Source organism: Scomber japonicus, chromosome 5 (genome assembly GCF_027409825.1).
Source record: "Scomber japonicus isolate fScoJap1 chromosome 5, fScoJap1.pri, whole genome shotgun sequence".
In the NCBI taxonomy this organism is placed as follows: Eukaryota; Metazoa; Chordata; class Actinopteri; order Scombriformes; family Scombridae; genus Scomber; species Scomber japonicus.
In genome coordinates this window covers 36,489,079-36,505,164 of record NC_070582.1, presented here as the reverse complement: position 1 = coordinate 36,505,164, position 16,086 = coordinate 36,489,079, and the positions used below count along the sequence as shown (strand labels likewise).

The window sequence follows — 16,086 nt, the reverse complement described above, 5'->3', positions numbered from 1 at the left end:
AGATAAGTATTAGTCGAGTGACACTGTGCTGCCTCTAAGGCATTCTTTTATTTCTTACAAATGTCTCCTTTGAATAATTATTTGTGCTTGTTTCAGTTAAAATGATGTATTGACATCTTCTCTTAAGTTTAACTTGTCTTTAAGAAAGACTTATTTTGATATTTGATTACTGATGACTTCACGTCCTTTCAAGTCGCTTCCTGATAGCTCATTTCCTGTCTATGTTCACTCCCAGCTTGTTCAGAAAAGCAAGGCAGACATCTTATGCATGCTCTGAATGTAATCTGTCTCCGTCCGCTAAAAAGCATCATAGAAGCAATGCCATAAGTTCATTTATTTAATTTAGGATGTTAAAAAGACATAAATAGTAATGTTTTGATAAAAAGTAGATTTGACAAGTGGTTAAAAATGAGTTTATTTACATTTATTTACAAGCTAAGAAACATGCTAGCTAACTTCTACTTAAAGTGCATACAGTGATGTAAATCCATGTTTATGGTCGTGCAATGTTATATTTAGTTAAAAACACGGATGCTGAATATTTTGTATGGTTTGTTCACAGTTTTCACCAGCATGTTAATGAAGAGGTGTGACAGTAAATGGTTGGCCTTACTACGACTCTGTCTTCATTGGTGACGGTTTAACTTGGTGTTAGTTAGTTTAGAGTTTTGACACACTGCACAAGAACACTACAGACACTGTCCTCCAGCACACTGGATTTAAAATTAAATAATGACTATGTCCAAGTGCTAACTCAGATCTTAATGAGTGTACTTAATGAGTACACTTATGAGACTCAGACCTCTTCCTCAAGCTCAAGTAGCAAGATGATGTCGTTTGGGACCCTTTTTCCCAGGACTTACATAACATTTTACTTTACTCTCACTTTAACAGCATGGATCCACCAAAATATTACACAAAGACACATCCAACAATGCAAATACACACAGAACCACTGTCACAGTTATAGTCCAAATCATTCAGGGGCAATGAACAACTGAAAATCAGAGTGCTACAGAGAAAAAAACTCATTTAAAAAATGTTCATCTTTGTGGGGAGTTATTTTATATGCCACTCAAACTGTTATAACTGCATAGAAACTTTTCCTTAGTATTTTTGGACATTGATTTGATAGAAAATAAATGTAAATATGGAATAAAGTGAAACAAAATGTAAACTTTCCAAAACAACTTAAGACCCATTTATGCTCAACATTAAATACGGATCCGGATACAGACGGAGCCTTCTGTCCGTGCTCCGTGTTCATTTCGTCCATATTTCTGTACGTTTCCATAAAGCTTACGGGTATGGACCAAATGGAGCAGAACCACCAGAAACCATGGGGGGGCAGTGTTGCTGTCACTACCCGATATGTAGCTCTCGTGAGACACGAAGAAGAAATAATAATGGCAGAACTTTTTGAGGAAAGGTTGCGTGAGTTGGTTAAAAACTTTAAACATATCATTTTTGATGAGGAACATTATCAATATCTCCTCCACAGTCGCCATGTTTGTTTTTGAGTTTGTTGTTGTCATAAACTTTTGACTCTGTGCTGCCCACTGGTGGTGTATTGGTTAACATCCATGCCAACGTAAAGGACGCATGGAAGTATGTGAGCAGTGACGGTAACATCGTTTGAAAAGGACGCATACATTTTCGTACGTATGTTGAGCATAAATGGGTCTTTACTCTACCCCTAACCATTGGCCAAAGAACACATATATAGTTTTTTTGGGGGAAAAAATTGCATTAGCGGAGGTTTAACCTCTTAACGCACGCTGTTTCGTCTACGGGACGGGACGGATGTTAGGAGGTAGCCACACGTTCTTCTGAATGTTTTAAACACCAACCCTTAAACATATATATTCATGCCGTACATTGTTGGAAAGCTTAGATTCTCTTGATTCATTCAAGACCACTCACGAATTATATGGTTACTCACAGTCGTAATAGTATTAGCGATTAGCTCGGCTAGCCACTCAGCTAAGTGAGAAAAGCTATAATGCCTACATACCTTCAAAGTCTTCCCTTTATCCACAACGATCATCTTATGACTCAGGACTTTCTGTACAGCTCGCCAAATATCCATTCTTGTGAAATATGAAATCCGTTTCCATAAAACCAAAATACTTTCCTCAATATGTCAACATGTATTTAGTCCAACACGTAACGTAATAACACAAATAACAAACCATATACGGTCCGTTTACGTCATTTCCTGACCTGCACGTCCATCTCAGAGTACACGTGACTAGATGTTTACGACCGTGAGCCTCTCCTGCTTCTGACGACACCACACACAAGCCAATCGGTGTTTAGGATTAGGCAGTACATGTCTCCAAAGCCAATGAGGACATGTGACCGACAACAATGATGACATGGCTTTGATTGACTGCTGTTCTAGCCTATGGAAATATTCGGTGAAATGAAGTAGATAACCTTTTAGCCAATAGTCAGAGGTTTCCAACGGTGTATGACACTAAGCTATCAAGTTTGGCTGTCCATAAACAAACTCCAAGCGTAACCGGCGTGCGCCCGGTGTGTAAAAGAGTTGAACCATATATCATTACGCACACGGCATTTTGGTACACGGTTGGTTCTTCTTCGACTTGACATATGACTTATAACAAAATAAACAGATAGATAGATAAATAGATATGGCCAAACAAAAAAATATGGTTATATGTAATAATAATAATAATAATAATAATAATAATAATATGGTGTCAGCTTTCATTAGAGACCAAGATTTTGATTGTAGGCAAAGGGGATGTGAAGTTATAGGTGTTTGACTGCGGTTATACAGCTTTGGTAACCAAGTGTCCATTTGGAGTCTCCAAAAAGGACCTAAGGAAAACGCATGGACATACCTGTTGAAAAATAACTCTGAAAAATTCATTTTTTGGTCTTTTGACTCCAAATTTGGACTGCATGAAGCCAAGACCTGTGGCTGTGGCCTCATTGTGTCTATATCCTGCTGAGAGGTCCCTGAATGTCTGTACACATGTCATTGTAAAGGCAAACCTATGGGCGAGTAAACAACCCCATCATTGTAACCTCTGCCACTCTTTGTCAGTAGGTCACAGAATCACACAGACACTTTTACAAGAATCCTGAGAGTGTTTCCTTTCCAATGATACCAGACACATCTCTGAGTCTCAAACTATGTGGGATCTGTGCTGCTCACAACTTGTGCATGTCGTTTAGGCTAACAACATGAAAAACAGGGGCGTGTATTAAGTGGTTAAGCTATCGGTAGGACATCGTTCCAGCCACCAAAAGAGCACTGTGTTCAGACATAGGCAAAAACAAAATTGGAGAGAGCAGGGGAGTAACAGAGGAGAGGAATGCAGATCATATTTTTGGAAGTGATGGACCAGGGAAAACAGGGAAGAAAGAATGATGAAAAACAGGACAAAATAGAGGAGGCTAATGAAAGGGATAATAAAGTATAGGCTGTCCCAGTTTGGAGGGGAGCTGTGGTGGCAGTGGATGAAAGAAGAGGTACATCAGATGAGAAAGCCAAGAGAACAGAGGAGATTTAAAATGAGAAACCAGAATATGAGGAGGCTGGGGAGAGAGCAACAGACACTGCAAAAGCTGAGGTGGGAGAGATAAGAGGAGGAAAAATGGAAACTGGAACGATGGGAGAAGTGGTGCAGAGAGCAGAGAGAGAGGCACATGAAAAACAGATTGAAAGTAATGGATGGGAAGAAATGCAACAACATCAGAAGAGGAAAACAAGAAATCTTACACATAAATTGAACTGATTTGGAAAGCTTGTCCATCATAAAACTTTATCCATGTCAGAAGTCATTCACAGGTCATAAGACATCTGCAGCATTTCATTTCCCTGCTCTATATGCAAATAAACACAGTTATCATTTTCATTTTCAAAAACCAAATGCAGTGCAGATGAGAGGAAAACTCTGGAGGGACTCAGCAGCCAGATATTTCTCAGTTAGGAGTGGCTGAGATTAGAAAACAAGAATAGCTGGTCACCCTTAAAGATCAGTCCACCTATAGTCCATGTAAACCAATGACTCCTCACTAATACCTTGAGTTCAGTTTATTGCACAGTGATTGCATGTTAGACAGAAATATTCTCAGCAGCAGAGAGAATTATCACTTAAAATTAGTTGATTCTTAAACCATGGCAATTTAAAACAGAAGTAGACAAAAGCAGGCTTCTCAAGTTGTTCTGACTGAAATGACAACTGTTGCTGGCAGATTGTAAGAGCTTCAGCTGGCTAGCACATTAACATAGTTAATGTCAGTGAGTCGGTTGAAAAATAAATCCAGTTAACACATATAAAACTTAGAAACCTGCAAAAGGTTCTGAGATTTGTATTTGATCAGTATATAACTGAACCAGCGCCATTTAATGCATAGAAGGCACTTAGTTAACCTTGGTATTATAGTATGGCACGATAAGGAAAGATCAGCCTTTTATTCCATTTTAACACAAGCTTAGTATGAAAACAAACATTGTGGTTCCATTTATACTTTTTTGGTTTCATTTGGAAACATTGTCCCTTTTTTAAAAGAGAAAAAAGCTTGATGAGGTCTAACTGATGTGTTTAGCAAATGTAAAACCATCTCAAGTTAGGAGTTTGGTTGGGGTTTTTGGTCACCACTAGTGATTTTCACTATTCACGCATGCATTCAGGTACATGCAGTTACATTCAGGTACATGCCATCGCAATGCTGAAATAGATGGGGCAAGGTACAGTCCAGCAGATAGCGATAATGCAACATTTATGGATGCCAACCGCCATTAAACTCAACAGAAGAAGATGGGACAACCATAAACAAGTTGTGGAATCAAATGTCATCAGCAGATTCTTGTGATTGGTTCACTCGCTTCATGTGAAAGCGTCTTTTGTCAGGCAGATGTAACCCTTTACTTGCTTGTCCCTTCAATGTTACTGCTTTCCTTCACAGCTCTACTGGCATTGTCCCTGAAATGAAACTAAGTCTTGAGTTGGGAAATTGGCACAGATTTCCCTGAATATCAGTCCCTGCTGCCATATACACTTGACCCCATGCAAAAAATGTACCTGAACATTTCAGGGATAGACTGCATGTGTGACAGCAGCTTAAGCTACCAGGTCCTAAGACCTAAGTCAGAGTGACTTTTACAAAAACATGTCGTCAACATGTAACATTTCCAAAATATTTATGCATCAAACTATTTTTGAAGGATATTTCTCAGTAAAGGACATACGTGATTTGGAGAGGATGATTTGTTTATAGCACACAGTGACTCATTCACTGACTAATGCTGCATTCCCAGTGAGGCTATATGTGGTAGACAGGAAAAGACAGATGTTCTTTGTTTTCAACAGGGGAGTGACAATAGCTATTCCAGCAGCGGTACTGTGTGCTACCTACAACACTCACAGATACAGCTTGTCAAAAAAAGTTCCATTAATGTTACATCGTCTTGGTGAATCACTAACATACAAACCCAAATTGGTTTCAGTTTTTAATTTGTTGTCCCCAACAGATCAGAGGTTTTTGATTTGATTTTCCTTACTGGTCTTTGCTCCATAAGGTCACCTGCTTCTAGGCCAAGCAGTCATTAAAACAGTATTTAAACTGGGGTGTGGGCATAGGGGCACTGCAGCTGAGTGCTGAGCAGATCTTAGGCCTTATTTACACTGCATCTTGCATATTTCCAATTTTTTTGACCATTTGTTTAAATCTACTTTTAAAAGTGACCGATAGCTGATACCTGTTTTTACACTGGCTTAACACTTGAAACAACCCGCATGCTTACACAAGGATTTGATTACCAAAATGGAAGTAAACAACCAGCAATGCATGAAACAAGACCGAAATAATAATAATTCAAGCTAATGCTTTCCAACGTATCTTTGGATATATTGGTCACATTTTTATTGTGGGAAGGAATCATGATTGGTGGGATTGTGTTGTTGGAACCTTTGACCAGGAACAGTATGTCAGCAACTTTCATATACGGAGAGAAATATTCAGCATGTTTTGTGAGCTGTTATCACCAAGGCTGTCCTACAAACATACAGGATTTCACTGTGCAATCCCAGTGCTGAATTGTGTGGGAGTCTATGGTGGTTTGCAACAGGCAAGGCAAGGCAAGCGCATTTCATACACAATGGCAACTCAATGTGCTTTACATAAAACAGAAAAACATGTAATTTGAGAAACATTAAAACATACAATTACCCCATTACAATTAATGCATGATTGCATCAAGCTGCTAGAAGGTGAGGAGCTCCAAACAGTGAATTCAAGAACAGCTGTTATCTTGCAAGTGGTTGTGACAGATATAATTGATATTGTACTTAATAGTATCTTATCTTCCCTTACAAAATAGTAAGTGTTGAAAATGGCCACAGTGTTTACATGGTTATACTGTGTACATTATGGTATACTGTGATAAATCATTCACTGTGGTAGAAGCATAGCAACGATTGTATATAAATGTTAAATGGACTGTACTTATATACCGCTTTTCTAGTCGTTATGACCACTCAAGGTGTTTTTACATTACGTCTCATTCACCCATTCATACACTGATGGCAGGAGCTACCACACAGGGTGCCAACCTGCTCATCAGAGGGAAACGAACCATTCATACACACTCATACACCGTTGACACAGCAACAGGAGCAATTTAGGGTTAAGTGTTTTGCCCAAGGACTGGAGGAGCCGGGAATCAAACCGCCAATCTTCCAATTGGTGGACGACCACTGTACCTCCTGAGCCACAGTATGTACTCTATTAATACTTGTGTTTATTATATCATGGTAAAGTATAAAGTTTTCAAAGTGGGGGGTGGGCGTCCCCATCGAGCCTCCAAACAGTTTCAGGAGAGGCTCAGTAAATGAAAGTGAAAAAATATTATGTTAGCTATCAAAAGGACAACACACAGAATATAGCTTAAGTACACTATAATATAGTGTACACGTTTAATACTTTTGTCCATATTATGGACACCAAGTATTGGGACACTTGACCATTACACCTGCAGGAGCTTTTATAAATAAATGGGCCAATATGGAGTTGGTTCACCAACTGACTTATTTCCAAGGCGGCACCCTATGACCGTACCATGCTTGAATTCAAAGTTTTTCAGAATGGCCCATCTTCTTCCATGTTTCTAAATGCAGACTACATGGCTAGGTGGTTACTTTATATACTTTCGGCACTTCTCTTCAGTATGCGAGCTGTAATTATATAATTTCTGATTTTTCATGACCTCAGAGCACAAAGGAGATCCAAGGAACACTAGTGTCGTCATGCAACTAGGGAATCCAGGTTACCCATTCCGGTCATGGCTGATGAATTGGTACCCTGAGACTGGGAACCTGAAGACCAGTGTTACTTTAACCAGAGATTAATCAGGGCTCAGTGTAGACATATCATGGTCCTACAATCACCTGTGCATACTGCACTCTGCATAATATATGAGAAAAACACAACAAGGTATACATTGAGGATCCCAATGCAGTTGGACCTCTTAACATACCAGCAGAGGCTGCTCACTCATTGGGTGTTAGACACCCAACCATTATGAATCAGGGAGGCACAACACTTAGCTGAAAAGCACTGAGCTGTGGTGGCACAATTAATATATATACTGGCTAAAAATGTAATGACGCTGGCAAACATAAATTCCAATTTTATACTACACATAGTTTTATATTTGAGGCATTTTATTTAGACATGGTAGGGTTTTTGGCTAAAGATTTGAGTAAAGCAACATTATACCATTTTTATTATTTATTTATGTATTTACTTTGTGGTGTACAATTCCATGGAAAGTGACTTAGATGTATAATAATAAAGTAAGGTCCAAATTGATGTATTTGTATTTATTTAAACTGTATTCAATGACTTGAATGACATCGATATATTCAGCATATATTACATTCATCCAGACTGGATGTTTAGCAGAAGGGGGGAAAAAGAGAGAAGACAAGAAGCACTTTTAGAACACGAGCATGCATGCTTTGTGCTTGCAGTGTCCTGGGATCCATTCAGGGCTATTGTGTAAACATCTCACCAGGCTAGCATTACTGCTCTAGTTAACAGAAGAAAGCTCTAATGCACTAACACTTTCCAGCGTTAAAAGCTGACAGAGGTCATATCACTCACCCCTATCATCAAGGTATACCACATACATAACACATACACACATAATGTGAGCATATGAGAAAACAGGGCTCAACTTAATTGTAAATAAATTACAAGCCATTTGCATCTCTAAACTGCCTGAATATTAATCCTGAACAATATTGAGGCAGATGATAATAAGGGGGGTGGGGGTGGGCAGTGGATCAGTATAAATGGACCAGTCAGGACTAGTGTGGCTGGGGACTGCTTGGCTTTGGCTGGGTAGGAATGATTGGCTGAGAGTGGATGCAGGCCTAATGAGAGGGTGATGGTTGGGCATCATGGTGAAAGGAAGGAAGGAGGTGTATATGATCTTGAAAGAATGGAGGGTGATGTGAGAGGGACTAGCTGAAGCATAATGCAGGAAGGAAGAGAGTTGGGATCGTTTTGGTGAAAAAGGGGATTGGCAGGTATCTGATTAATATCAGACTCATTTCCACATATGATTGAGGCCCAAAATGGATCTAAGAATATCCAATTCCATGTGCTTTATCCCCCTGTTTACACATTCATAATACATATCTGATCTGTGCCTTATGAAAAATCTGAATTGGGTACCAGGCGGCATAAATGTGGCCTTAAATGCATTATATGGATCTAAATCTTGAAGGAATAATAAGAAAAGTGCTTTGATGCTTCAAGGCTATCAAGAGCAAGATTTATTGTGACAGCAAATCAACATGTGACGTACACAATGGACAGAGCTCAGACAGTGAAGGAACAAAAACTGAGAGCTATTGATCGAACAGACAGAACAAAAGGTAAGACAAAACAAAAAGATGTATCTTTTGCTCTTGAGATCATTGTTAATATAGCAGAAGAGCTTGGGTAAAACTGGGCAAAATGGAACACAATCTCATGAGGAAGTCACAGTCATATTATTTCAATACTGTTCAACTTTGCTTATTGTGTTTGTTTATGGGTTTTGGCTGATGTTAATGGCTGAAAATAAAAGAAATGAGTTTACATCAACGAGCATTCATTTTCATTTTGACTTCCATGTGGGGGGCTTGACATAAAATACTTGAGAAGCACTGATGTAGAAGATGTTTCAGCTACAATCATTTACTGAACATAATTTGCACGTTGACACTGGAACAGCAACCTCGCTAAAAGAGGAAGTCATTATGAAGGGTAGCTGGTGTTCTCACACTTGCTTATTCAAAATGAGATAAAGGCAGCTTGATTGAGCCTGAAAACAAGATTAAGTCATTGCCTAAGCTTGTTATTATTTACAGTGATATGAATGTAGTGAGGTCATTAGGAGGTCTAAAGAATGATGGGTGAGAGGAGACGGCAAAAGAGGTGAGAGGGGAATGATGAGATAGATGGAGTGGAAGGGAACATACTGAAAAGAGGGAGTGATTGCGGAGACAGAGAAATGATAAATCCCAATCCCAATGATCCAGTGAACAGTTTAGGGGAACATTCAGTAAACTCTACCTAAAATGGTTTCAGACCCGTAACCGGTTTACAATCATCCAACATCTTCTCCTTCCCAGCAGCTTGGGTAATTACTGAAACTCTGTAAGAAAATTTTGCATCTGTTTTAACCTGAATCAAATCAGACGTAATGTATCAATGCACACACATCTGTAGCAATGTGTACTGAAGGATGAGTTAAATGTGTATGTGTGTGTTTCTATCTTTCTCTATCCAGGATGATGACTTGGAGACTGACCTGAACAAAGTTCGTCTTCGTCCTGATCCAGACAGACCTAAAGAGCTGTTGCCACAGTACAGCCGCTTCTGTCCTGAACTCTTACATGACTTCATGGTACAGTGCTTCCATATATGTATGTGTGTGTGTGTGTGTGTGTGTGTGTGTATTTGGATATTCACTGTGTCATTTACTGCATAGGCTGATTGGGCCTCATTCATGAAACATTTGGATCATTTGTGATTCAGTCTGTAACACCACTGTACAATCAGAGTGGACTGAGCGTGTCAGTAATTGTGTAACAGAGTGATAAAGTGTGTCTTCTTTCCAGCCGACTGCTTCACGTTAATTTCAGGAGTCCCATTCTCCAATGAAACATTCATTAGGCTGATCAATTGAACAGTCTTGATTCAGGACCTTCAGTATTTGGATTAAGCAACTTGTGTAAAATAAAATTTACCAATTCTAATAGCTACAGCTGTTATTTCTACACTTTATGTGCCATATACATAATCAACATTTAGGTAAATAGAAGTATCAGATGGTACAATGCAGATACTCAGTATTTAAAGGCTTGGATTGGGATAATAAACTTGATTGGGATCGCACAGAGAAGGCAGATCAGAGAACAGTCATTTAGGTAATTTTGGTAGACAGTTATTTTGTTGTTTAGGTATGAAGACTTGTTGAATTATGACTGGTTTGTTTTGTTGTATGGGAGCATCGTAGCTAGCAGGAAAATAATGCATGCAGAGGAAGAGTGTTGAGACAGAGTGTGCTCTATATTATACATAGATTAGCATTATGACTTACACGGCTGTTACTGCATGACTGATTAGAGATAGAGAGACAGGAAATGATACAGGGAGACTGACACTGTGTCTTAATTTCAAACATGATCATGACCATCCTGACTGCCATGGCTATTACCAGAGGTAGACATGACTAATTATAGCCAGAGGCGAGAGAGATTATTGTCCTTCTGAGATAAAAAAAAGGTCTGTTTGACCAAATGCAAGCTCAATGACAAATGTAAAGATTCTGATGGGCCCCATCCAGACTATCAAACAGCTGTTAAAGAACACTCAAGAACCAGCTTGTTCTAATGCCAGAGACTCTACATGTGATACAGAGATACCCTGCACACCAGCTCAGCCAGATGAGACTGCATCGCTTTCTTCTGTTTCCAACACAAACTTCAAAAAGCTTTTCCCGGAGGTGTTAATTAAGTCAAAAAAGACTGGAGTATAAGAGAATTCAAATGGTTAAAGACTGTGTAAAGTGAATTCAGAGATTTTCTTCTAAACACATTAAATAGGTCATAAATATATTTCTAAAAAAGGTGTAAAAAGCATTTCAACCATTTAGATTTGAATTGTGGAGCTAGACTTCACAAACTGTGTTTCAACATTTCTGTCTTCAGGATTTAGCATAAACCCTCCCCTGCTGCTGTAGGTATAAATACATTCAGCACACACTACTACTACTACAGTCTACAGTTAGCCAGTTAGCTGAGTTATCCGCCGAGTTAGCCGCCGAGCTAGCAGCTGAGTTAGCAACAGAAAGCTCTCAGACGTAACGTCCATGTTTCTGGTAGAGGTGGTGACTTTGATTGACAGGTGACACTTGGTAGGGGGCGGGGTTTCAGCGAACTTGGTGGTCACTCCCACAGCGTTTGGGAGCAGAGAAAGAGGCTGATTTTTACACAACTTTGAAGCCTTATTTCATATATTTGGTGATTTTTTTAATCATTCAAATTTGGCAGGGTGGTTAACAACACACTTTTCTGTGGTATGTCAAACTCACAACACATATTTATTCTTACTTTACACAGACTTTAAGTAATGTTTAAATGCACAGGAATACTTTATATTGAATTATGTTTTTATGAGAAAGATGAATGTTTATGCCAACTGTATATTGTCATTGAAAGGGAGATGTGGTTTCTGATGTAATACAGTGTGATCTTATGTTTAAAGGTTATTGTGGTTTTAACACAGGAAGGAGTTTCACCAGACTTGTTGCAGTGAATCGTTATAATGACAATAATTGAATTATATTCGCTGCTGCAATTCAAATCAATCCCATCATTCTTTCTAGCAGGCCAGAGCATGCCTAGTGTAGTGATTGGCTTTGCAATATTTTCTTTGATGCATGTGTTTTTATCTTTTTGTATGTGTTTTGGTTTTTGTAGTGTATCTGCTTAATGGAAGTGACACCATAAAGAAAGGACAGGATTGTAAGTGTCTGATACTTCACTAAGAGAGATTCAGTGTGCAACAGGTTTTTGTTGCAGCTCAGTCTCACCCAGACTTCGTACCCATTTTTCATAATTTGCATTTTCTGATTCCAGTAACTGACAGACAGTGGTGAGGGGTAAATGAAAGATTCAGCAACCTGTGGGCAACATCACAGGTGGCCATATTTTTGTACGCTGAATGCATTTTCTTGGTGTGAATAAATACATGAATAAACACATTGGAGGTGTGTTGTAGACATGTTGCGACAGGCCTGTCTTGATTTCTCCAAATATTAGCCCTAACTATGAGAGAGAATCCTGTGTGTGAGACAGAGAGAGGAAGGAAAAGAGGTTGGGTGTGAGAGAGACAGAAATAGACTTTGTCAGAGACAGATGGGTGATAATAAATTAGTGTCTCAGTCCATGATAATGTTTCATGTCATCAAACAATGGATACTATCTGACTTCACTCATGATAATTGTGCTAATATCTGACTAATAGGTAGCATATTCATGCTAATATGTTAGAATACATTACGAGGATTAAAGCAGCCAGATGAAAGGTTTTTATCCTTACTGGATATTATAGCAGGAGGCGTGTTCCCTTTATCAAAAACACCATGTGGTAAAATCTTGCTTCCCCCAGTTTCCTAACAGTCCTCCAAAGTCACTGATCGACCAATTCTTAACCCTCAACGCCAAGCAGAGAGGACTCATAGGAATCACATACAAACACATTCACTCACTGTCTCCAAACTGTCTGAATTCACTAAGAGCTGCTTGGGGTCAGGACCTTGGGGTTCTTTTATCTGATGAACAATGGGAGGAGATGTTAAATAATGTTCACTCATCCTCTATTTGTGCAAGACATAACCTTCTTCAATGCAAAATTCTGCATAGAGCCTATCTTACTAATGCTAAGCTGGCCAAAATCTATCTGGACAGAGCAGACACATGCAACAGATGTGGGCAGGCTCCGGCTGACTTTGTACACATGTTTCTATCTTGCCCTAAGTTATCTGAGTTTTGGATGACAATATTTGAAACAATTAGTAAAGTTACAGGGTTAGGGTTAGGGTTAGGGTAACCCTAACCCTAACCCTAACCCTAACCCAGATCATATTGTTCGAACCCCTCACTGCCCTCTTTGGATTATTCTCTTCGTGCAATGTGCCCAAGCCAACTCGAAAAATTGTTACATTCACCACACTACTTGCCCGAAGACTCATCCTTTTAAAATGGTCTCACTCTTCCCCCCCGACTCATAATAAATGGATTCAGGAGGTATTACAGTGCATTACACTAGAAAAGATTAGGTTCTCCTTGAAAGGTTCCACAAGCAGCTTCTACAAGATGTGGCAGCCCTTCCTTACATACACTGACTCTCTGACTATTGTTGCAGAAACCAACTGAGCCCCCTCCCCTCCCCCTTTTTATTTTTATATTTATATTTTTTTTATTTTGCTTTATTTATTTACTTGTAATTTATTTATTTTATTTCCCTATTTCTATTATTTATTTATCTTTCTTTCCTTTCTCCTCTCTCTAACATATATCTTTTTTCTCTTTATTATTATTATTATTATTATTATTATTATTATGTCTATTTACTTAGTATTTCCTTGTGTATAATTTGTACTTTTATACATGTCTGTGATGAGAGTGAGTGGATTGAATGCATGGTAGTTCAGGATGGGTGGGACGAGATGGGTATTGGGGAACTGGATCTATTAATCCGTTCTAGAACTACTGTTTATTACAAATGCCAAGATCCTGTTTTTTCTATGTAAAAAAAACACCATGTGATAGTATAAATATACTGTGTCTCCCACAGAGAAGACATGTTTATATCTTAATGCATGATGAAAATGAAATCTATCAGTGTTTAGCAAAAACCCTGTGTCACTAAATTTGCTGCAGTTCATTTATCTGACAGTTGATATTGTCTTTGTCATGAGTGAAACATGTTTGTGCTCCTGGCTGGAAACCACAGCACAGATCATGAATTGTGCTGTAAAATAACAGAAGCTGTAGTAAAGCCAAACATGCACCTGTCAGAAGACACATTTACTGATAGTATGACAACCAAGTTAAATAAACAGCAGTAAATAATAATGCAGCATACATAATAAGTGTTAAGTCATTGTATTCATACCGTAAACCTTTATTTTTTTCCATCAAGTTTGCTTGTGCAAATGTTTCAAGTCAGATTCAGCAAACCATCATTTACTGCACAAACGTATTGTAATAATGACATGTAGTTATTAAGGTTTCTAAGATATTTTTTAATTTAATATTTCTTATTGTATTAAAGTAATTTTTTCATCAGAAGATGAATGGACTGAGACAATGCCACTGTCTCCTCCACACCCAATCACTCTGCAGCATCTGCACGTGTACATTCAAATTTGGCTCAGTTTGGCAATTTTAGAAAATGTCATTGCATAATTGTCAGAGCAATAGAATATTTATAAAGCTGGGATAAATTGAACACAACTTCAAATTCTATTCTTCTATCTTGTGGGTAACACAACCTCAAGAGGTCGCTTGTCAGCTAAATTTAAACATTTGATAAAGTCAGCTGTATGTTGAGGACAGTGTCCCTCCATACTAGACACTGGTACCTTTTGCAATGCACAAAATTATTTAACTTAGCTACACAACTGTTAGATACTTTTAACTCCAGTTGTTACAGAACACACCACAGTGAACCCAACACTACACCACACTTGTTTTATTTCGATGCAATCCATACTCTCTGTAGCACTTTCCATATGCAATTCTGTTTTTTCCTGACAAAAATCCCACTAAGACAAGAAAAAATGTATAACAATAATTCATTTCTTAAAACTCCTCCAACAAATACATGCAGTTTAGTGCATTGTGTTCTGTGTGTGGTGTGATTGTTCAAATGTTTGTTCAGGGTCGACTGAAGCGTGAAGTATGAAACTGCCGTTGTGGCTGACATTTTGGCCTTTGAGCGTATCACATGACTGTAAGACAATGTCTTTGTCTCCTAGGAGCTGGATTCCAGTTCAGAGCCAGAGGAAGGTTCAACATCATCATCTTCCTCATCGGATGAGGATGCTGTGGTGCTCAGCAGTTTGCCTCCTCACTCCTCTGGGAAGGACAGCAGGAGGAGGAATACTACAGGGAGTGAATCGTCCACCTCGTCTTCTGAGTCTCACTTAGAGACAGAAACATCCACAGATGAACATACACCAGGTACAGTGTAGGGCTGGGCCGATATGCTTTTGTGCCGATTCGATTCTCTAATGATTTTTGGGTCCCGATTCGATTTAAATTGCAATTCTGATTAAACAAGTTTTGCTATTTTATATTTCAATTATTGTGATTTTCTTTCCTTAAACAAGAACAGGTTGAACCAAACACTTGATAATACATCATAATTCATATTTACAAAAAACAATACACACATCACATCAGTTTGTGAGATTTATTTTAAAAACTGTGCACCTGCCCTCACAAAAACATTCTCATCCGCCAACATCTTACAATAAACTAAACTGCTACATTTAGCTGCTCTTTAGAAAAAGAAAAGAAAATTAAATAAATAAAAAAAATCGCCAGAAAAAAAAATCATGATTAATATAAAACTTTTAATTTTTTGGTCCAGCCCTAGGTACAACTAAGTCAAACCAGGTTTCATATATTTTTGTAATATACATGTAACATCCATATTTTAATAAGTAATAATGGCTACCAATGATTAACGCTGACACAAACACATGAAAACTTACTGTAGTCCAACCTCTTAGAGAAATTGAAGCAATCAGGACAATAGACATACATGTCTTAATCACAAATAATGTTGAGTTGAATAGATTTGTCCATCAGTATCACATCTTTAAAGACATTGTAAAGTGAATTCAGGCATTTTCTTCTAAACACATTAAATAGGTCATAAATGTATTTCTAAAAAAGGTGTAAAAAGCATTTCAACCATTTAGATTTGAATTGTGGAGCTAGGCTTCACAAACTGTGTTTCAACATTTCTGTGTTCAGG

The 16,086-nt window shown here is 38.3% G+C and overlaps 1 protein-coding gene across 1 annotated transcript in view; it reads left to right on the top strand.

Annotated features, from left to right (window-relative positions):
• Positions 1-16,086, top strand: part of LOC128359528 (cytosolic carboxypeptidase 4) — a 170,899-nt gene that overhangs the window by 37,739 nt on the left and 117,074 nt on the right. The window contains exons 11-12 of the mRNA XM_053320017.1: positions 9,821-9,937; positions 15,080-15,284. Coding sequence (XP_053175992.1) covers positions 9,821-9,937; positions 15,080-15,284 — 322 coding nt within the window. The remainder of the gene's footprint in view (positions 1-9,820; positions 9,938-15,079; positions 15,285-16,086) is intronic.